Source organism: Lissotriton vulgaris, chromosome 5, assembly GCF_964263255.1.
Source record: "Lissotriton vulgaris chromosome 5, aLisVul1.2, whole genome shotgun sequence".
NCBI classification, from domain to species: domain Eukaryota; kingdom Metazoa; phylum Chordata; class Amphibia; order Caudata; family Salamandridae; genus Lissotriton; species Lissotriton vulgaris.
This window is the reverse complement of record NC_141693.1, coordinates 470,047,016-470,071,514: the sequence shown is the minus strand read 5'-3', so window position 1 is coordinate 470,071,514 and position 24,499 is coordinate 470,047,016. Positions and strand designations below refer to the sequence as shown.

At 45.2% G+C, this 24,499-nt stretch overlaps 1 protein-coding gene across 1 annotated transcript in view; it reads left to right on the top strand.

The window, feature by feature from the left end:
- ARHGEF19 (Rho guanine nucleotide exchange factor 19) overlaps positions 1–18,899 on the top strand; it is a 399,335-nt gene extending 380,436 nt beyond the window's left edge. The window contains exons 15-16 of the mRNA XM_086921910.1: positions 3,068–3,172; positions 17,995–18,899. Of these exons, the coding sequence (XP_086778036.1) occupies positions 3,068–3,172; positions 17,995–18,149 (260 nt within the window). The 3' untranslated portion in view covers positions 18,150–18,899. The remainder of the gene's footprint in view (positions 1–3,067; positions 3,173–17,994) is intronic.
- The last annotated feature ends 5,600 nt before the right edge of the window (positions 18,900–24,499 follow it).

Below are 24,499 nucleotides of genomic sequence, written 5' to 3'. Positions count from 1 at the left end.
CCAGCAAGTTAGTCAAAGACTGGCCCAACACCGTTCCAGAATCAAGCAAAAAGTGCTGACCGCACCCATGGTCCAGCACTTTATTGATCTTGAACATACTGAAAAAGATCTAAAATGGTCCGTTCTGTCAGGGATAAAGGCACCCCCACGTGGAGGTAATGTGGAGACATTACTGTTAAAAAGAGAAGCATATCTGATTGCCAAGTATGACTGCGTGAGTGTAGGGCTGAACGAATATGGAGAATGCTAGAACTGATAATAAGGGTCCTTTGTAATATGACCACTGTGAAAAAAATGCTCCCAATGATTAGTAACGCGAACCGTAACAAAAGAATCCCCGCATTTGTTGAATATATTGTTGGACTACAAGTCCTCCAACCACCAGCACACGTGTCCCAATATAAACTAGGTCATGTGACCACCAACAAACACTCCGGTGGATTGATACCAGACTGAGAGCGACACGTAAACACTGCAGGTAAACTAGTCACTGATTAGAAAATAATGAGAACAGCGCGAGATAAACAACAGCTCTAAATATTTGCATCATCCCTCACATTCCACAGCGTCCGCGGGAAGCAAGACTCGGATAAACGTAAGAGGCAGCGACCCCCTCGACAATAGGATGAAGTCCAGTTAAAAACGCGAAGTAAGTAATAACTAACCTCGCAAAATGTTCGGGTGAAAACTCGCAGAGCGCTTACTTAAAATCGCCTTGTTTTAACGTTGCAGTAACCGGTGACCGCGGTCAAACAAGAATCAAACCATAGAGGCAGCGGCCCTGACAAAATGATGGTGTCCCGTTAAATAAAGCAAAGCTAGAAGTAAGTAAAGCAGTTTAATGCCCAAAATGCTGTACACGCTAAACATTGTGAGCCCCTTTACTAAACTCGCGCTGTTACAACATTACAGGACGAGCTTCTCAACTGTTTAAACCCATACCGGATCTGCAGAAAGGACATGCGGTGGCAAAAACACGAGTCATTGAAAAATGTAAGTTACCCTAATCACTTTGGGCAAACCAACAGCAGCAGCAACATAGTTTTCCCCCACACTAAAGAGACACATTCTTTGTCGTTTAATTTGCAGAGTAAAATGTAACCGCCAGTCAAGAGTCTTAGACAAATACAGCAGACTCGACCATACAGCATAAGAAGGTAAAAAGCATACGCTAAATAACGTGGTTGTAGGTGACAATATATGTGAAGGTCAGACATTAAAACATGTCCTCCCCTTACTTCAACACAGGTACCCAGCCATTAAGCCCTGAAGAAAAGTCCGACAAATGAATGACGGACTTGGAAAGGCGTTGGCTTAGGGACATTCGTAAATAACGAATGCGTTTTGCGCAAAAGGCTTTGTCAAACATCTCCATGAGTTCAATGGTTTAAAAAAAACGTACATTTAACTTACAGCCTTTGTGTTACCAGGTTTATAATAAATTCAAAAAGTTCTTTTCAAAACCTGGTGGAACCATTAAGCAGGGTACAACCTTGAAGTCAGAAATATTTGTTTGTGTTAAATGTTTTGTAGAAATTGTGGAAAATGTATTTATTTATAATTTTCTATTGTGTTTATTGTGAATGAGGTTAGAGTACATGTAAATATATGTTCTGTGCACGACAACGTAACCTCAGACTTGGTTTCAAATTTTCTGAAAAAATGTGTAAAAATTTGTAACTACTTGAAAGTTAAAACATTCAAGGATTAATCACCTTAGGGTGTGATTCTGCGTAAAATAAAATACAGGCAGAACAAAACAGTGACCGGGTCCTTCTCATTTTTAAGCTGCAGGAATCGGCAGCATCTCCCCATTCCTTCATACGGCAAACGCATTGACCGCCATGGGTGGCCAAAGGTCTAGCTACACCACTGCCCGACAATTTGTGTTGCAGTCTTGAATTTTATCACTCAGGCGTTAAAAATAAGGAAAACATCTGGATTATGATTTGTGGTGTCGATTGTTCGGTGGCAGATGTTTTTTAACCATTAACTGAACTGTACTGATATTGATATTATGAGATTTTATTATTTATTTTAAACAGTGTGGTTTTATGGTCTTATCTCTAACCGAATAAATATTTTATTGATTGATAGTTAATGACTGAACAAAAGTGTGCCCATCAAAAACACGAGTATGCCGTCCCCCCTTAATCCTGAATCACCTCTCCTTTCTCATTCTCCTCCTGGCACCGACACTCACCTTTGAATACCCCTACCACCACAGTAGCCTGCTATTGCATCTTCAGCCTTGAAAGAATATCTCTCACTTCTTCACCTTCCAAAAAAGCCATTCTGTTCAGCAAATGATACAACTGTGATGGCTTCTTCCAGGAATGCAAATCTGCATCCTGCCTCAAGAAAAAGCACTGAACTTTGCCTCCTTTACCTTTTCATCCTTCCAAAGATCCATACCCACATCTCTGAGCACACAGTAGGCAGGTGCACAGCAGATCACAGTTCAGTTTCCTTACCGCAAATTGCAAATACATCCATAGCTTAACCTCCACCTGCCTCTCGCATTCCATCTAGCATACGTCCCAGACACCTACTTTTCTCCCTTATTTACCGCCACCTCTAATTTAGAGTGTTTATTTGCTTTAATTATGCACCCTTCCTCTGGGACACCCCCTATTTGACCTTCAGTAAAGCCATCCTTTTGAAAGTCATCGGCAGTAGCTCTAAAGAGCCCCCTCCACCAGATTGAACACTTGTATTGCCATTATCTCCTGTACCCCTGCACGGTATTTCACTTGCTCTCCATAACTTGTGCCCTGTCTGGAATACAAAACCTCTTGTGGAAGCCCCACTTAAAGCCATAAATATACATATTCACAATTGCCACACTCCAGATCTATAACAGCAGAGTGTATTCAAGAGTGTATTCAATGTGTTTTTCACTCATCTGCTGGAAATCTCATCCTCCAGCTCAGAAAGACAGCCCATGGAACGGTCATTTTATTGTGTCTCAGGTGCAGTGAGATGCATACATCAGAGAAGAATCCAGTGTCCATTTGAATGTCAAATTCTGTTTGTCAATGGTTCTCAATGGTTCTTTTTTTCTCAGACATCCTGCAGGTGCAGTGCATCAAAGCCTACAAGGCCCAGGAACATGATGAACTGTCCTTGGAGAAAGCTGATATTCTGGCCCTGAAAACTAGGACTAGTGATGGTGAGTAGAGAAGATCCTCTCCTGTGCCTGCCAGTTACTATTTCACCTCCCCAGCCAACCTTTGACCTTATTTAGGAACGTGATCGCTTCCTGGATCCCCTTTTAGGTCTTTGCTACTGACAGTGTTTGCTGTCTTTTAGAGACCTATTGCTTCCAATGCATCACAGGTACTTAGTGGGCTTTTGGCCAGTCCCTTGCTTATGAGTGGATGGCTTTATTGTCTATCTCACTTTTCCTGCTCCTGATTTAAAGACTTTCCTCCCTGTTCCTTTTTGTGTCCCACCCATGAGCGTTTCAGTGTTTTGATTGGATGATGTATGCTTCATTTGCTGACATCAGACTTTGCATTGCGGGACATATGATATTTTTTTGCCCCTTTCTCTCTCCCTGGTCCTCCACCTCTCTTAGCCACTTTTTATTAATCCCCCCCAAAGCTACCCTCCAAAATACCTGTTTACCATCAGGTCCTTGCTGTACTACAAGCTGTGGGCCGCATTCTTGGCAGGTGGCTATCTTTAAAACATGTTGTTAGAGGCATATGAGCTGCAGATTACACACTGTGCATAGATGGCCACCTAGTGTTGGGCCCGGATGTTTGCAGTTTGAATTTGTTGTAGAAAAGTCTTTGGAAGTCACAGGACAGGTGACTCCTCCTTTGGATCATACTGCGCATGGGCATCAGCTCCATCCCCAGATTGTTTTTTTCCGCCACCCGGCTCGGATGTGTTTCCAGCGCCCCCTCTTAGAACCGATTTCCTTCAACGCACAATCCTCACCAGCTTCCAGAATTTAGTTTTGAACGCGTTTCCAGTTGAAGCTACTCTTCAACATCGAAGATTTCGATTCCGGTCATCGACGACGGCCTCAGGGCCTAACTAGGCCTCGACTCCAGCTCATGGAAAGGACGCCATTTAATAAAGTGTCCTCAATGTGGGTCGAAGTTTCCCCACACCGACCTTCATGAGGTGTGTAACCTTTGCCTCTACCTGGAGAATGAGGCCAGAGACTGTTCCGCTTGTGCCTCTTTCCGCTCCAAGAAGACGATCCGGGACAGAAGAGCTAGGAGCACATTGGCTCGATCTTCAGCTTCGATTCCAGACGACATCTTCGCAGAGGGCGTCGACGTCCCAGAACAACATGGCGTCGACAGCAACTCCGAGGCAGAAGATTCCGAAGTCGAGAACATCACTCCAGCACAGCGGGTCGTAACTTAAGTAAGACCGTCGACCCTGACCCTTCCTCGACACAGTCAAAAAAGGCTCCGGTCACACCCTCAACGTCGGGTTCGGGTGCACACGAAACACTGCTTCTACTGCCCTACCTTCGGCCCGGCTAAGAAGCTAGCTAAGCCTTCCGGCGACTCGGGCTCGAGTCGGCCTCCCCACGGTGCCAGCGCACACCTACCGGCACCGAAAAAGACAACATCACCTACCATGCCGGCATCGAAATAATCGGTGCCGAAACATACCGCTACTCCCTCAGCACCGAAACCCAGGTCGGAACCAAGCAAACATGCTTCGGATTCAAAAAGACCACCAGAACCGAAAAAAACCATCGGATCCGAAAAAACCATTGAATCCGAAAAATGCACCTGAACAGAGAAAATCATCGGAGCCGAAACAACCCTCGGAGCCGAAAAAACCATCGGAGACGAAAAAGACTCCTGCTTCTCCTGTTAAAGACATTGTCAAAAAACAAAAAGAAGCTAATTCGGTGCCAAAACCTCCCTCCGCACCAAAAGATCAGCCTCCTGCAGACAACTTATTTCACCCAGACCTGCACAAAAGACTCTGGTTAAAGACCCAATCACTGGTCGATTAACTCTAAGTTAAAAAAACGACTACTGGATACACCTGCACCGGCTCCTCATTCAAAAAAGAAGGACATGGCTACCTCTCCTCTAAGAGCTCCTTCCCCTTCCCCTCCACCCATGCCATCACCACCTGTGCCCCTACCACAACATTCCCCTACATCCTCCATCATACCAGATGATGACAACAGAGATGATAGCTCTGATGATATAGGGGGTAACCCAGATGATCCATCTATTCCTCTAGGCTCACCTGACCCGTGGGATGATTACAACACCCCAGACACCCCAAATGTCCCTCAAGACGGCATATACCCCTCTAGGCCTTCCCCACCAGAAGACACTATGTGCTTCAATCAATTAGTACACAGAGCTGCGCAGTATAATGGGGTGGACATGCATACAGACCCTGTAGATGAAGGCTTCCTAATGGATACCTTTGATAATGCACAAAGATCCTCATCCATTTTACCCATGCTTAAAGGAGAGATTAAGCATGCTCCTGAAGTCCTCAAAGACTCAGTTAGAACTTGGGTCATAATCCCACGAATAGAGAAGAAATATAAAGCCGCCCCTTCAGATTGAAAAACAACAGTTGTTGGACAGAATGCAGAACAATGTCATGCATTCACCCCAGTACAGAGATCTGGGCCTAAATCCATCGTTTTTTAGCACACCACACCACCCCAGTTCAGACATGGCCATATGCAAATCAGCCTTGACCCTGTGTCTCATGGGAACAGTCCAGCCCGAACTGCTAAGCCATGTCGTTCCTGGACCGGAATCAAGCATCCTAGGACCGGTTTCTGGCTATCAGCCGTCTTCAGCCAGGATAGCTTGACTCCAGTGGTGGGGAGATCATGGGACTCACGTCTGAGCATACCCATCCCACGCGGGGTGACAAATTCAAAAACAACAGTTGATGGACAGAATACAGAACAATGTCATACATTCACCCCAGTACAGAGATCTGGGCCTAAATCCACCGTTTTTTTGCACTTCAGACCCAGCATATATTAAAGGCCCAGTGCCATTAGACTCGCTTGGGGTTTCCAATGCACGCAAAAGAGCAAATTCACAAACATCAGGTGAAGCTTCCCCACCAGATAAAGAGTCTAAGCTACTTGACACATCGGGGAAAAGAACTGCGTCTCAAGCAGCAAACATGTGGCGTATTGCCAATACACAAGCATTATTGGCAGGCTATGATAGGGCACATTATGACGAATTAGAATCATTAATGCAGCACCTCCCTGATAAGTACAAAGATAGAGCAAATGAACTTATCCAAGAAGGGAAAAATATTACAAACACCTCCATTCGCTGCGCACTTGATGCAGCAGACACTGCCTCCAGAGCAGTTAACACCAGTGTTTTGTTGCGTAGACATGCCTGGCTACGCATATCAGTGTTCAAACCTGAAGTCCAAAGTGCTATACTTAACCAACCCTTTGATGAGCAACACTTATTCGGACCCAATGTAGATGTATCCCTTGAAAAGATGAAAAAGGATACAGACACAGCCAAATCTATGGGAGCCCTGCAGTCGCAGGCTCCCAGGCATTCATTTTGCCGCTCATCTTACAGAGGCGCCACCAGGGGATCCTCTTCTGACACACCTTCTACCTCTTACAAAGCCCCCACACAATCCACCTATAGTAGGGGCTTCCAAAGGGGTGGTTACAGAGGTAACAACAATAAGGTCAGAGGTAAAAACAACAACTCCCGCTTTGCCTCGACCCCTGCCCAATGACTTCCCTCCCCTTCCCCAATCCCATTCCACTCCTGTCTGGGGAAGACTAAAACAACACTTACCAGCCTGGGAAAACATCACATCAGACAGGAGGTGCTTCAAATAATTCAGTCAGGTTACTGTCTAGAACTAACAACCCCCCCCCCCAAACATACCACCCAGGAAGCGTCCAATGTCACAGGAATATTTGTCACTGCTCAGGCAGGAAGTGATAACTCTCCCGCACAAAAATGCAATAGAAATAGTCCCAATGCATTAGCAAAACAAAGGAGTATACTCCCTATATTTTTTAATACCAAAGAAGGATGGATCTCTAAGACCTATCCTAGACCTCAGACCTCTAAACGTTTACATACAGTCCGATCATTTTCATATGGTCACACTCCAACAAGTCCTTCCGCTCCTGTTACAAAACGACTTCCTTGTCACTCTAGATCCCAAGGACGCCTACTTTCACATTCCTATCCAAACAGCGCACAAAAAATATCTCAGATTTGTGCTGGACGGGCAGCATTACAAGTAAGTGCTCCCATTCAGAGTCACAACAGCACCAAGGGTGTTTACCAAATGCTTAGCAGTGGTAGCAGCACACTTAAGAAGACAGCATATTCACGTCTTCCGATACCTAGACGACTGGCTCATAAAAGCCAGCTCATACAGCCAGTGTGTACAATACACTCACGCTACGATTCAACTGCTCCACGACTTGGGATTCACAGTAAACCACACCAAGTCACATCTGCACCCTTCACACATACAACAATATCTCTGCGCTACAATAAACACCCAACTAACACTAGCCTATCCCTCTCCAACCAGGATAACAAGTGTACAAACTCGCCTAACAAGATTCAAGCTACAACACTTGCTTCCAGCTCGAGTGTTCATGCAGCTCATAGGAATTATGGCATCTTGCATATTTATAGTACCTCACGCAAGACTGCAAATGCTTCCACTTCAAGAGTGCCTAGCACTCCAATGGAATCAGGCTTGTGGTCAATTAACAGACCTAGTGTTGGTAGACAGTCGGACTCATCGCTCTCTGCAATGGTGGAGCACCAAAAACCTTTCAAAGGGCCGACCGTTCCTAGAGCCAGTTCCTCAGGTAATCTTGATAGCGGACGTATCGCTCTCCGGCTGGGGAGCTCACCTACTGCATCACACCATGCAAGGCAGGTGGACACCGCAACAAAAGTTACTCCACATCAACCACTTGGAGTTACTAGCTTTTATTCTAGCCCTAAAAGCATTCCAAAAACAAGTATCAGGCAAAGCTGTCTTAGTCCGCACAGACAAAATGACAGCCATGTACTACATAAACAAACAAGGGGGAACACACTCTCTGCAGCTCTCTCAGTTAGCACAGCAGATATGGAGATGGGCTATACCACTAAAGATCTTCCTCTTAGCCCAACATGTTCCAGGAGTACAAAACACCATGGCAGATCTGCTAAGTCGACAGACACAGCAGATCCACGAGTGGGAACTTTATCTACAAGTTCTTCAACCGTTCTTTCAAATGTAGGGACAACCTCAGATAGACCTCTTCGCCACCCACAAAATCGCAAAATGCCCAAACTTCGCCGGCAGATATCCACACCCGCTGTCCAAAGTCAATGCGATATGGATGAACTGGTCCGGAAAATTTGCGTACTCTTTTCCTCCTCTCCCACTACTTCCGTTAGTGGTACACAATCTACAGCAACATTCCCTAACACTCATTCTAGTTGCTCCAACTTGGGCCAGACAACTGTGGTACACCACGCTGCTGCAACTATCTGTTGTACCACACCAAAAACTAAGCCTATCTCCACGGCTCTTAACACAGAACCATGGAGAGATCAAACACCCGGACCCAGCTCAGCTCAACCTAGCGATCTGGCTCCTGAAGTCATAGAGTTTGGTTACCTCAACCTTCCTCCAGAATGCATGAATGTTATTAAAGAAGCCAGACATCCCACTACTAGAGCAAGTTATGCTGCTAAGTGGAAACTGTTTGTGATATACTGTCAAAACAACCACATAAATCCTTTAGATCTATTCAACACATCATAGGATACCTATTACACCTTCAAAAGTGTAATTTAGCTTAGACGTCTATCAGACTACACCTTGCTGCCATTGCAGCATATTTACAAAATAGACAACATCTATCTCTTATTAGAGTACCTGCTATAAAAGCTTTCATGGAAGGACTCAAAAGAATAATCCCTCCCAGAACACCACCTTCACCAGTGTGGAACTTAAACATTTGGGGCGGGGGGGGGGGGTAGTGGAGTCTGACATACGACAGACAGGAGTACGGTAAGTAACTAAATAAATAAAAAATGTACCTTGTGTTCGCTGCATCACCACGTACCAATGCAGCACGCGCAAAGTAAATTGTTTTATTTATTTAATTACTTACCTTACTCCTGTCCATCGTATGTCAGACTCCACTACCCAACCGCCTGCAGTACTTCCCCGGTGAGCCTCCACTAGTTTTTCTCCATAACATCCTGCAATATATATTTCTTAACAGGTAATATATTTGATAAACTGTGGAGCAGAATGCTCTGTTTGTCCAATTTGTTTCCATAATTGACTTGGGTGACGGCTACCCCATGCCTTAATAGAAAGGGTTAGACTTGCTTGCTATGTTCACTCGTGCAACGCTATTTAAAGCTGGGGTAAACATATTTCCTAAACTGTTTCATGTACCCAGTACCTCCCTATCCACAAATGCCAAAACAAACCTTCCAGGATGTTGTGAACAAGGAAGGCACAAACACATTATTGGGTTCCCTCTATCTCCCCAGGGTCAAGGGAGAATTGCAACTAATCTTTTGCGCTATACATGGTGACGAGTGAGAATCAAAATTAAAATAGGGATTGCCTCTAACCCAGTGTTTCCCAAACTGTGGGTAGCGACCCACTTATCTTGTCACATTGGTAGCTTCAAAGACAGAGGTTAAATGTCAGGCTATGTTTTCAGACAAATTGCTGCTTATTTTCATGGTCTGGCCAGACAGTGCAGCTGTTGCCAGGGAATGATGTGAGCTTCATCAGAGAGGAGCTTTGGCTCTGCATGTTGGGAGCCAGAAGTACATGCTTTTATTGGGCAGAAGTTGTGTGCTTCCACAAAAAAGTGCTGCCCTCCACACAGCTGTGATCATTTTGTTTATTTATCCAGGTGCCTAAGCCTGCATTTTCAGCAGCACACACATGACATAGGAATGCTAATAAAGTGTCTTAGGTAGCAAAATAATTAATTTTGTTTTTCTGTGGTTGCAGCACAGATGGGTGGAGGGCAGGCATCGACCTAAATAGATTTTTTAGGTCTGGCTTGACTGAGCAACTGTCACATGACCTTTTAACCTACACATATATTATTCTACAGTTCTTTGCTCCCCCACAAGTACATAGCCATTCCCATGGTACCTACTTGTAATGCTTCACACTACCATACAACTAACCCCTTCGATGCTCATGACGAGCTCAGCTTGTCATGAGGTATACCTCTAGGGTGCTCATGACGAGCTGAGCTCGTCATGACCACACCCATTAACATTATGGCCCAGCACAGCACAGGATCCTCAAGAGCAGCCAAGGTGTTAAAGACAGACCTTTTGGCATTGCCACTGCTTGTTTTAATCTAGGGATTGGTGTTTACAAGCTCCTCTCACTTTGCAGTCAGACACAGAAAAAAAGTAAAGTACATTTTGCAGCGTGAATAATTTCCGGATTCACATGCTGTGCATGATTCTGCCATCTAGTGGTTAGGTCCAGAATTCTCCACTGTGATAGTAGTCCTTCTCTTTCTTGTTTTTTGTTTTTGTTTAGTTTTTTTGTTGGGAATTGACTGTCCCACCATTTGGTGTTTAATCCAGCCTCTCATGACATTGTACACCTTCCCCGAAATCTCCTCCGCATGGTCATTATCTTCAGATTCTTTTTTTCCGCCGGTGGGTCTGGAAGCATAGCTGAAGGCTCTCTAACTTAGAAAAAGAATCACATAAGGAGAGGATCAACACCTGAGATAAGACCAGCAAGTAGAGAACGTTTTTCAAGTTCATACTTGCATTAAGGGCTTCAAGGCACAAGTCAAACACAAACGTCAGGACAGCAGTGGCAGTACCAAACACCACTATGCCAGCCTTTTCGGGGAGGTGGAAGAGGAAGAGCACAGCCACAGAGAGGAGCGGCTGCCCTCTCTGGAAAGTGACTCTTTACACCCTCAACTCATCTCACACTCAACACCTATAGGAGGGAGAATAAAAAAACACCCTCCCGGAGTGAAGGATAGTGACTTCAAAGAAGCTGATATTTAACAGTAATGGCCTGCAACATTAACATCTGGTGGGGCACCAGACATATGTTGCTGGCCACAGGGTCCGGTCGCCATCTCTCTCTTCTTCTGGTGCTCTCGGGCAGAAAGGGAGGGACTTCCTCCCTTGTGCTACACAAATCTAGCCAATCTCCAGGATTGGTTGGAGCAGGCTAACCCAGCGTACATTTGGAGGCTGGGGACTTGCTGCAGCAATCCCTCTGCTGTTTCTCAGCCTTGGGATTGCAGGCTCTGAAGTGCACAGGTCAGATTGGTCGGCTGTAGACAGCCAGCCAATCTTTCATGCGGACTGGCAAGGGGCTGACGTAATAGTGCAATTGCACTAATCAGCCCCGCCCCTGGCCTCACGCTGTAGCGGCGCAAAACTGCCACACATGATAAAATTGTATTTTTTACCATATTATGAATGTGTGTGCCTGCTGTACTGGCAGCAAGAGGGGCGATGCTCTTCCGCCAAAACGGAGGAGCCACCACTGATATTAAACATCATGTGATTTGGATATTGTACAGAACTGATCAAACAACCACTAGCAAATGGACCAAAGTGGTCCACACAAAAGATGAAACAGCCTGTCTACTGCAATTAAAATACTTGCTACAATAGAAGGCAACAGAAAGAGTGCCCAGGAACAAGATCAACCAGGGAAATTACTCAACACATATTTCCTAATACCAAAACAGGACGGATCCCTATCTCCTATCCTAGAGCTTTGCTTTGTAAAGACGTTCATTAGGACACAAAGATTCAAAATGACAATGCTGCAAAATATCACACCTCAGCTACAACTATAGATAAATCTAAAGGATGCTTTCTTCACATCCCATTGAATCACAGACCCAAAAAATATTTACGTTTTTTGGTGGGCAGAACAATCCTTCAGTTCAAAATGCTGTCCTTAGGAATACAATCAGCACAAAGAGTGTTTATAAAGTGTCTGACAGCAGTAACAGTGCACTTAAGAAGACATAGGATACATGTATGCCCTACTGAGACGACTGGCTGGGAAAAGCAAATTCTCTACACAAATGCAAAAGACACATAGAGATAGTGATATCAATACTTCACAATCTGGGGTTTTCAATAAACAGAGAAAAGTCATCACCAGAATGAGAAAGGATTTTCCTGGGAGCAAGAAGCACCTCAACACAAGCAAAAGCTTATCCTTGTGAAAAGAGGATAGTATCAATACTTCAGGAAACTTAACTTTACCAGACAGGTCGGTCTCTCACAGTGAAGACTGTGGGGAAAATTTTGGGGAAGATGGCCTCCTGCATTCCTCTCATACCATATGCAAGGCTACATAGGAGACCACTCCAGGAATGAGTTCAAAGCCAATGGTCACCAGCCACAGGAATTTGTGAAGATCTAGTAGATGTTGCACAAAAGGTACAGGACCATTTGGCATGGTGGAATAGTATACATGTAACAGCTGGAAGAGCATGTATACACCCAACTCCCACAGTAACCATTACCACGGACGCCTCACATATGGGTTGGGGAGCTCATATGGAGAGACTCAAAGTCAGAGGAATTTGAAAGGAACAGGAAGCGGTACAACATACCAATGTACTGGAGCTAAAAACAGTGTTCCTAACCTTAAAAGCCTTTCAGAAACAGCTGTGGGGAAAGTCATTACTAGTTTAACCAGACCCTACAACAACCATGTTCTATCTCAGCAAGCAGGGAGGAACACAATCCGTGGTACAATCAAAACTAGCCAAGGAAGCCTGGAGGTGGGCCACCCAGAGACAAATATACATAACAGCAATGTCGAGACAGACAAGCTCAGCAGGCAAGCACCCTCCTCTCATGAATGGGAACTCAGTCAAACAGTACTTAAACGGATATTCAAACAATGAGGAACCCCAGAAATAGATCTGTTTGCTACTGCAGAAAACGAAAAATTGCTATTTTTTTGTGTCCATACACCCACACAGCCACTCCCTCTAGAATGCTCTGTCGATAGACTGGTCACAGACATTTGCTTTTGCTTTAACCCCAATCCCACTGTGACCCAAAGTAATCAGCAAATGCAAATAGTCGCAAATAACACTGATAATTATAGCCGCACAATGGGAGAGACAAACTTGGTTCTTGGACCTAATAGAGATAGTGCAGAACAATATACATACTATCTATGTAAAGGGGGAGAGTTCTCCATCAAGAACCAGAAACCATGAGTTTAGCAGCTTAGGTTCAGAAAACTTAGAGCTTGGGCACTTAGGTCTTCCAGAAAATACAATGGTGATTCTCTGAGAAGTAAGAAGCCTGACAACAAGAAAATGCTACAAAGGTAAATGGGAAAGGTACTCGGAAATGGTGCTTGAAACTTGAATTATTAATAGACAATACAAAGGACACAACGGTCCTAAAATACCTCCCACACCTACTAAACTGCAAGCTAACTTATGCTTCATTAAAGATACATTTAACAGCAATAATGGCATACACAAGAGGTCATATCGGAAGAAGTTTCTTCAAAACACCTGTAATTAAACGATTCATGAAGAGTGCAAAATGGATAGCTCTACCTAGAAGGGTGCCTGCACCAACATGGAACTTACATTTGTACTAATACAACTAATGAGTAAACCCTTTGAACCTTTTCATAAAACATTCCTAAAGAAGACTACTTTAAGGACCGCATTCCTCATTGCAATGACATCTTTTCGTAGAATAAGTGAATAACGGGTTTTCATAACACAAGAGCCATACATGCAAATACATAAGGACAGAATAGTAATGAGAACAGATCCACAATTCCTACCCACGGTCATCTCACATTTCCACATAAATCAATTGATTCAAATACTAAGCTATTTCCTAGAACCAAAAACCCAAGCGGAAAGAGCGTAATTCACATTAGACGCAAGAAGAGCTATCATGCACTATATGGAGAAAAGAAATACAATCAGAAAAGGGAAGCAACTGTTTGTGTCATTTGCAGACAACTACAAAGGAAAAAAAGTTACAAAGATAACAATCTCTAAATGGATTAAGCAAACAATCCAAATGTGTTACACAGTAGCAATAATACAACTACAAACTGAACCAGAGACACACTCTAGTTGCAAAAATGGGACAGTGATAGCCTTTGTGAAAAATATTCCATTGCAGGATATTTGCATGGCAGCTACTTGATCGTCAGTGTACACATTCACAAATCATTATTGCATAGATATGCAAATGAACAAGGAAGCTCAAGTGGGACAAAAAGTATTAAAGCATTTATTTATAAACTCAAGCTCATCTTCAACCCAATCACCACAAGCATACAAAACCGCTACAAAATCAATGCACAGCATGTGAATCCAGAAAAGATTCTGTCTGCAAAACTAAATGGTTTATGCAAAAAATCCATTCTCACTGCTAAAACCAACTATTTTACTTCGAAAATTTTGTCCGCTGAAAATTAACCTAGAGAAATCTTTTCAACTGTGCAGGACCTAGTTTTCTCTGACAGAGCCTCCCTCAAACCTTCCCCCTCCCAGGCCCTTTGTGACTCGCTCAATAATTTCTTTATTGAGAAAATTATCACTATCAAGTCTAACATCTCACCCCCTCTCCTTCCTTTCCTGAACCTCAGCCTCCGCTCAATCATGCATTTATTGATTACATTCCTCCTTTGACCAGGGAGTTGTTCCTGTCCCTACTTCTTAGGGTCAAGTCCAGATCCCCTTCGGATATTTGCCCTGCACGAATCCTCAGACAAATTTACCTGGCATGCCCTTTGCCCCCTCTCGTCTTTCTTAACGGTTCCCTTGCTCGGGGCATTGTTCCACAATCCCTTAAATCTGCTGCTATAATTCCTATTTTAAAGAAACCTGGTGCAGATCCTACTTCCATGACCAACTATCGCCCCATCTCTCTCCCTTTTTAGGCAAAATACTGGAGCGATATGTCACCCAAGTGCTTAGTGCCTTTGTGGAGGAAGCTGGCAGGTTAGCCCCGTGCCAGGCCGGCTTTCGCCCTAGACACTCTACAGAGTCGGTAGTCCTTTCTGTCATGGACAACCTCAGAGAGGGAATGGACACCAAGCAGCCCCAGGCTTTGGTCCTTCTTGACTTATCCGCCGCCTTTGACATGATAGACCATTCCATCTTGCTCACCCGTGTCAGGGCGGCTGGCATCAGGGGATCAGCCTTGGTCTGGCTTTCCTCCTTTCTGAGGGACCGTACTCAGGCCGTCCATCTGGCTGACTTTTCTGCACCTTCCCGCAAGGTTCATTGCGGTGTACCGCAAGGCTGCTCCCTGTCCCCCGTTGTTTAATTTGTACATTTTCCCTCTTATTTTTGCTCCACAGCAAATGGAGGTTCACAGTGTATAACTACGCCGATGACCTCCAGCTTATTTTTAATTTGTTCTCTTCCCCAGACTCCATTCACAATTTCCAATCCATTATGATTTTCCTCAGGGACTGGATGAGTCACAACCACCTGAAGTTAAACCCAGATAAAGCCGAACTGGTTCTTACAGGTGGTTGCTTCAGTCCCTGGAACCCCTCATTTTGGCCTTCTTCCCTGGGTTCTCCTCCTGTTCCCTCCTCCTCAGTAAAGACTTTAGGAATAAAATTGAACAATCATCTCAACTTGCACTCCCAGATTAGTTCTGTTGTTTCCTCCTGCTTTATGACTCTCTGCACCATCCAAAAGGTTTCTCGCTTTTTCTCCCTTTCTGCCCTTAAAATCATTCTCTTAGCCATGGTCATCTCCCGTATTGACTACGGCAACGCTTTATATTCTGGTATCCCTGCCTGCGAGTTACGGCGACTTCAGTTGGTTCAGAACCAGGCCGCCCGACTTTTATATAACCTCCCTAATTCCATCACGTCACCCCGTTACTCAAAGTCTTACACTGGCTTCCCATTCGGGAACGCTCCCTCTTTAAGATGGGCTGCATCACCTTCCAGGCCCAGGCAGGGACGGCTCCTGCATTCATCAATTCTGAACTCAAGGCCTATCTCCCTTGTAGAGAGCTGCGCTCTTCCTCCCAATTCCTTCTCGTGGTTCCTCGACTTAGGAGGAAGAAATTGGGAGGTATGAAATTCTCCACCCTTGCCCCTGTATTCTGGAATACTCTTCCTCTTTCCCTCAGGTCTTCTCCTCATTATCTAGACTTCCGAAAAGCCCTTATAACTTTCCGCTTTTCTCAAGCCTTCCACCATTAGCGGCCCACCTACTGCTCTGACCACGGGTCTGCATCCCTAGCGCCAAGAAACCGCTTTGTAGTTGTGCGCTCTATAAATATTTTAAAATTCAAATTCAAAGTTTCTTACCAGTAGTAGTAGTTTTGCAGCTTGAAGAACTATCTGGATTCACAGGCAGCCCATCCACCTCCACAGAAAATGGGAGAGCAGTAAAAGAAAAAAAAAGAACCTAAAGATGGTGACCACGCAGAGGAGTTTCCGGGGAGGGTGTAAGATGTCAGGAGATGCTGAATTAGACACCAAATGGTGGGGCATTCGATACTCCAAAAAATAAAAACAAGAAAGAGAAGAAGGACTATTAGCACAGTGGAGAATCCTGGTCCCAACCACTAGATGGCAGAATAATGCACAGTTTGTGAATCCAGAAAATTATTCAAGCTGCAAAACTACTCCAACAGGAAAGAAACGATTTTGTTATGTGACAGTCTTGCTCAGTACAAGAATTGTGAAAGGAGAGGGTGTAGGATGTCGTGTTTTGCAACGCACAACAAAATGTATATACCTGTACATGATCTGTACACATACAGAAGTTAGAAAAGTAAAAATAAAGCACTTTTTGTGTAATTCTGAAGTGTGCTGTAAACAGAAATGTTAATAGAATCAAGACAAATCAAAACACTTTACCTGGTGAAGCACAAATGATATTCGCAGAAACCCGAATTCCATACATTATCATTTGTGTGCTATATAGTTTTATCAATAAAACTGTAGGTGTGTTCAAATGTAGTGGCCATTTCAATGGAAAATGTGCTGCCTGTGAATGACAGAGCACTACCACACAATGCTTTAGTTACTATAAAAACCTCCAGCTTCGTGCCCATTAAAGGTAGGTGGGTCGGAAAAATATGTTGTTCTAAAAATTGGGCCGTGTTTATGAAAAGTTTAGTGAGCTCTGCTCTGACCCACTAACCTACTACCCCGTTCGCTCAAAATGAACACCCATGAAAATAGCTTTGTCATATTGCTAGATGGAAGAAGGTCATTTTTATGATGCCATTTCATGATGCAGTGCCTTATCCCTTAGATTAATTTACCCAGGTGTCCAGTCCTTATGATGTATCATTAGGGTGAATAGCATTGTAGGCCATGACACAAATGGGAGGGTATGTAAGGAGGGAATCTGATACAGAGCTGAGCAGGGAGGGGAAAGAATACAGGGGATATAATTGGGAGTGGACAGCGATGCCATGATGAGTAGTGGACCCAGAAACAATGCACTCCTGCTGTAGTGGTCAGATGCGTTAATGGCTCTTTAATGCAGCTTGATTTTTGGTGATGGACATGATATAACAAACTAGGTGTTTTGAAATGACCCTGGACTTTCTGGGGGCTAGATATCAGGTTCATGCGGAGATGTCACAGTCATATCCAGACTCGTACCTGACTTCAGATACCCAACATTAAGCCCCCAAAAAGTCTTAGCTCACTCCCTTCAAGTTTACTTGGAATGTAAGAATTACAATATCAAACGCCTAAATCTGTGATTTCAGAACACAGATAATACAACATAAAGGGTACAGTTTAGTTAAAGTTAGTATAGGTTGTACCTTCGAAAGGTGTTCTAGTACTTATTGGTACAGTTTGTTCAAGTCCACCAAATCACTGCTGTCAATGCCCGCCTTTTGTATCGGTGCATCTTTCTGTTTGAGCCTTGCCCCCTCACACTAGCCGATATTTAAGACCCTTCCACTTGCAATGCCATCTCCTTTATGTCTCTTTCTGCAGGCTGGATCGAAGGGATACGTTTGTCAGATGGCGAAAGGGGCTGGATCCCAAAGACCCACGTGGAGGAGATTGCCAGTAAGAACGCTCGACTGCGCAACCTGCGTGAAAACAACCGCATCAAGCACGCCACGCAGAAGCTTGAGGAGCAGGTCTGAAGCGACATCCCCATATGAGTGTGGATGCCACCCAGTTTGACCACAGGTCACATGCTCAGATGGATGTGGATTTGAACTCACATTTCAAGAGGATACATTGAACACAGGAAAGTGGGTGTGTCAGTACACCAGCAATAGAACATACTCGTGTGAATCAATGTTCCCACAAGACACAAGGGAGCAGGTAAAAGCCTGTAAACCCACCAATCAGACTATACCTAAGATATTGTGCACCCACTTAACACAAAATGCTTAAGAAGGTGGGGTGTGAACCAGTGAATTTGTATCACACAACTAAAAAGTAGAGCCTATATGATCTATAGAAATGCAAAATGCTCAGGGAAAGTGTGTGAGGTGGTGCATTGTACAATGCACAAATTAGGTGCTTGTGAGCAACACACTCACCCAACTGTATGTGCAACGAGGGCTCGTGTAAGCCAGTGCGACCTTGTGGAATAATGAGGAAAAATAACGCGTTAAACGTTGTACAATGCAATGAGGAAGGAAAACGGAAGTGAGTCTCTGGGAACCTGCTGCAACACAATAAACACAGTGAAGCAGGCATCTTGGTGCAGGAGTGAAGTAGGCTGAAGGCACTTGAGGCATGGAGACATTTATAATTCCCCTGTTTGTATGATGGTCCCCGTTTCAATTTTAGAAATGTAAATAGACTGGAGGGCAATAGGCACATAACAGCTGTTGTCTGTAAATATTTTACAGTTTTGTGCAATAAATAATATCAAGTAATAACCAAGGTTGTTTCTTTTAAAGAACGAAGGACATTATGATCAAACCCTTCGTATGGAAAATATCAGTATAATCCTAGAAGAGTTCCACAAGCTTCATAAAAGGGAAGTTGTCGAAAAGCCTCATCTTTCAGGGCTTTATTTTATTTATTTATTTATTTATTGATGTATTTATTTATTTGACCTGCAAGTATTCGAGACACTGGTGGAGAAATTACCAGGACCCACATCGTGAAGTGGGTTGTGATTGGTCGGACACTGGAAGTAGAGCTTAAGGTTTCAGCTGTACACAAAGGTGCAATTGAAATGGCTGTTACAATCATAGGGCGTATGCGTGAACAGATTTTTCCAAGGACACAGAATGGGCAAAACCCTTTGGTGAATCTGACCCATAATGTGGATGCAAGGTGCAGAGACTTAGATGGTGCACTACAGGGGACGAGTCTTGGTACTAGCTACATATAAAAGGACCATGTCCTCACTGTGCAGTTGCTCTTTATGTTGTCAAGTCTTTAATTGATCTATGTTTAAGTGCATGTGTAATCATGTGTGGGTGTGCATGCAGCGAGGTTGAAATATGCTTGTGGCATCTTCAATTAATCAATCAGGGTTTGTAAAGCGAGTCTGGTCACCCGTGAGGGTCTCAAGGCTCTGGTAGGAGGGGTGAGGCTGATGGTCCGTCTGTCCTTAGGTGTTCAGTCAAAGAGCCAGGTCTTGAGGTCTTTCCTGAATTGGGTCAGCGACAGGGATTATCTTGAGGTGAGTAGGCAAGGTGTTCCAGGTCTTAGCAGCGAGGTAGGAGAAGGATCTTCCTCTGGTTCTAGTCTTGTGGATCCGGGGGGTGGTGGCCAGAGCCAACTGGGCAGAGCTGGGCTGTCTGGTGGGGACGTGGAAGGAGAGGCGGTGGTTCAGGTATGCTGGTCCTGCGTCGTGGAGGGCTTTGCAGGTGTGAGTGAGGAGCTTGAATGTGATTCTTTTGTTGACTGGGAGCCAGTGGAGTTCTCGGAGGTGTTCGGAGATGTGGCTGCAGTGAGGGATGTCAAGGACTAGTCTCGCTGCGGCGTTTTGAACGTTCTCAAGTTTCATGAAGAGTTTCTGGGAGACGCTGGCGTAGACTGCATTACCATAATCAAGTCTGCTCCTGATGAGTGCATGGGTGACTGTTTTTCTGGATTCAATGGGGATCCATCTAAATACCTTTCCAAGCAGGCAGAGCATGTGGAAGTATGTTGAGTTGACGGTGTTGATCTGATAGTTCAGTGTGAGCGAGGAGTCCAGTATGATGCCGAGGTTACATGCATGATCATCTGTGGGGTGGGTGGGGTTCCTAGTGTGGGGGGCCATCAGGAGTCATTCCATGCTGAGGGTGAGGGTCCTAGGATGAGGATGTCGGTCTTGTCCGAATTCACTTTGAGGAAGTTGTTCTTCATCTAGGTGGCAAAGGCATTCATTCCGCTGTGGAAGTAATTTCTGGCAATTGTTGTTGGTTCGTTGGTGGAGAAGATCAGTTGGGTGTCGTCGGCATAGGAGACGATGTTGAGTCCGTAGTTCCGGACGATGGGTGCAAGAGTGGCCATGTAGACATTGAAGAGGGTGGGGATCAGGGAGTAGCCCTGAGGAACTCCGCAGCTGATCTCAGTGGATTCGGAGTCGAACAAAGATCATCTGATTCGCTGTGCTCGCCCGGTGAGGAAGGAGTGGATCCAGTCCAGGGGCTGGTCCCAAAATGATGCTTCCATCTTTCTGTCAACTGAACTAGCCACAGAGACATTCTCTATCCTTACCTTGACCTGACCCGAACATCTGGTCAGCATAGGGTGCAGCCAGATTGTCTAAAGCACTTTAAATTCCCGTTTCACTATTTTACAGAGTCATGAACCAGGATATTGAGCTCCTCTCTGTATCCCCATTTTCAGAGAAGCAGTTAGCACACTTACTAAATAATCAATAGACTTGGGGTGGATTGTTGATTGAACTGCCACAATTTATGTGAGGGCTGATTGTCTTTGAGTAGAAGGTGCAGATTAAAAGCCATGTAGCCCCAAACCACCATTATGTTTGCCCTTCGGAAGCGTTCACTTAATCAAAATCTGGAGATAGGCAAGAAGAAGCTTTTCCATCGTACAAGGGGAGAGGAAGCATAAGTGTGTTCTTGGTTGCATGTTTTCTAGGATTTATCACCGATCGTCAACAACAACATGCCTCAAGAATGTTGTGAAAGCGCATCTATTTCGAGGGCACACATGCTGAATTTCCCTAGTCCCTCAATGTTGATATCTTCCTACTCTGAGAAAAGGAAAACTGAGGTATTTCCCACTCCCTCCTCTGAATTCTACGTACAGGAGTGGTATATGTTTGGAATCAAACAGACTGGCCTGTAGAGTTCCTAGTTGCTCGTTAACATTAATGCATCCCACCCTGAGTCCCCAGAATCAGTGCACAGACAAACTCTGAATGTTGACAATAAGTATTGATTATTTTATTATGTGCTAATCTAATATAATTTATATCAATTATAATTATCGCTATGATCAAGCATAATTCAGTAATTACAAATGTTATCAATGTAAAAAATATAGTCTAAACATTATGCAACACACATTCCTAATCAGTTAGTCAAAAACTTCTTATTCGTCTTGTACACTCCTGTTATTATGCTGTTTGTAGCAGAGTTCTGTAATTCCCCCCTCCTCCGCATACCTCCTATAAACCAGAGGGTCTTCAAGTTAATGTCATGACAGGCAGCCTTGCTCCTGGTAGTTTTTAGGTCTCGCCTGTCGATGCGCATGCGCATCGAGCAAGCGAGACTATGGTGGCTTATCCACTCTTTATCCAACTTGCAAGGAATCGTGGCGATTCCTTGCAGTGCACGAGAAATTTAAGCTCAATGCGCATGTGCATTGAGCTTAAAAGCGCGTGCACATGCCCCCAGCCGCCTGCCTTGCCTACTCTCCCAGCTGGTGCCGCTCCACCCCCTGCGGCATCAAAGGCTTTCACGGCCGGCCGGCCATGCTTTCAGTTTCACGACCGGCCGGCCGTGTGAAGTACATTTCAAGGCCCGCTCTCCCTGCTCCGCCCCCTGCTCCGGCCGAGACGCATTTCTCCTCCCTCCTCCCCCCTCCTGGGTCAGGTTACCCTGCTTTCTCTTTCGCTTTTTTTTCACCCGGTGACATTGTTGCCTTTAGCCCTTCCCTCACCTCCTCAAGCCGTTCAAGTTGTAAATTCCATGCTCCCCTCTCGCTGTCCATGTTGTCCACCTTCTGACTCCTGGGCAGCGTGATAAGGAAGGCAACATGATGGCGCACACTCCCTGCTGCTTTACAGTGAAGTCGACGGAAAGATATCAGAGCGCTTTACATGAGCGCCCAATTACATTACACAAGATCACACACATTCATGTTTCTCTCTCTCTCCTCCCACTCGTTGCCTCTTACTCTCTCTCTCACACATGCACACTCTTTTCCCCTCTCTCTCGTCCCTCACTTTATGCCTCTCTCCCTCCTTCTCGTTTTGTCTCTCTAAATCTCTCCTCTGTTCTCTCTCTCATCTACTTCTTCTCTGTTCACCTCTCTCCTTGCCGTCTCCTTTGTCTCACACTCTAATATCCTTCACGATAAAGTCTCCTATGCCAGATGCACTTCTCTTTCCCCTTCAGACTGCAAGGGCTCTTTCCCAACACCCCACCCCCACACCTTTACCCCCCAGCCTCACCTGTCTTAACTCACTCTCTATTTGATCTTCTTCCTCGTACTCATACACTCGCGTTCAGGAGTCTCGCCTTCTCTACACCGCGGAGCTTTCTGTGTCAGTCCAGCCGCTTCTTTCTGTCTTCATTTACTGTCTCCTGCACAAAACGGCTTTCCTCTCATTGGCATTTCTTTTTCTGCTCTTTTCAACCTTGGTGGTGCTAATAACTAAGATGGTTGGGGAGAGGGGGTGCGTGAGGAGCACGGCATGCATTTTTTCCCCTTTGAGAGCAAAACCTCTGTGCTGACACTGTGTATGCAACGCATGTTATTTCTAAAGACATTATCAGCCGTAAGCTAACGAATGCCAGCGTAAAGTAAACGCCTCCCTTGTGTGTTCTGTTCACAGTAATCTCTGTTGTATTGATTAAATATTTAAATAATGGAGAGGGAAGGAAGTCCTAGCCCTACCCCCCAACCACCCCTCCCCCCGCCCCACCCCCGAAGAGCATTTCTAGACTCAGCCCGCCTAACACTAATGCTCCTTTAATTAATCCAACTCAGTTGTAAATTATATAAAATCTACTTCAAATCCTGCCCAAATCGCACTATTTGCATATTTATTGCCTAATGGGGGTAGAAACTCTAGTTATAGTGAGTGAATGGTAAAAAAAAATGCATGATTGACCTAATACTGGCGGGCATTTTACTCTCAATAGGTAGGATATTTTACATTATACACCACTACCTGTAAACAAATGTGACAGAAAGGTAAAATAAAGTCACGTTCCAATTAGGAAAAACATTAGCTGTGTGCAGCCAAAAATCAGTGTTGGCAGGACCTAGGTCACATACTTAAATCTTAGGCTGAACATGTCATCAAGACTCTGTTTTCCCAGTTATGGGCTTTTTTTTACCAGTACTAACGTTCAGATGTATTAGTGCAACCGGCTTACTAGTATCAAATCCCAAGAGTGGAAAAAGTGTTCGGGTGACAAGGAGTCACAAAGGAGCTACTCTGCTATAAAACTCACCCACCCTCACCCTCACACACCCTCACCCTCACACACCGTCACACACCCTCTGCATAACAACACCTCTCACACCCTCACTCACCCTCACACACACTCACGCAACGTCACACACCCGAAGCCTCACACCCCCTCACTCACCCTCACACCCCCTAACCCGCACACCGCCTAACACTCACACCCCCTAACGCTCACCCCCTAACAATCACCCCCTAACCCTCACCCCCTCACTCTCACCCCACACCCTCACCCCTCACCCCTCACCCCCTCACCCTCACCCCCTCACCCTCACCCCCTCACCCTCCACCCTCACTCACCCTCAACCCCTCACCCTCAACCCTTCGCCCTCAACCTCTCACTCACCCTCACTCACCCTCAACACCTCAGCCTCACCCTCACTCACCCTCACCCTCACTCACCCTCAACCCCTCACACTCACTCACCCTCACCCTCACTCACCCTCAACTCCTCACCCTCACTCACCCTCACCCTCACCCTCCCTCAACCCCTCACCCTCACCCTCAACCCCTCACCCTCACCCTCAAACCTTCACCCTCAACCCCTCACTCACCCTCACTCTCACTCACCCTCACTCAGCCTCAACTACTCTCACTCACCCTCAACCCCTCACCCTAACTCACCCTCACCCTCACTCACCCTCAACACCTCACTCACCCTCACCCTCACTCACCCTCAACACCTCACCCTCAACCTCAACCCCTCACCCTCACTCACCCTCACCCTCACTCACCCTCACCCTCACTCACCCTCACTCTCACTCACCCTCAACCCCTCACCCTCACTCACCCTCACTCACCCTCACCCTCACTCTCACTCACCCTCAACCCCTCACCCTCACTCACCCTCACTCACCCTCAACCCCTCAC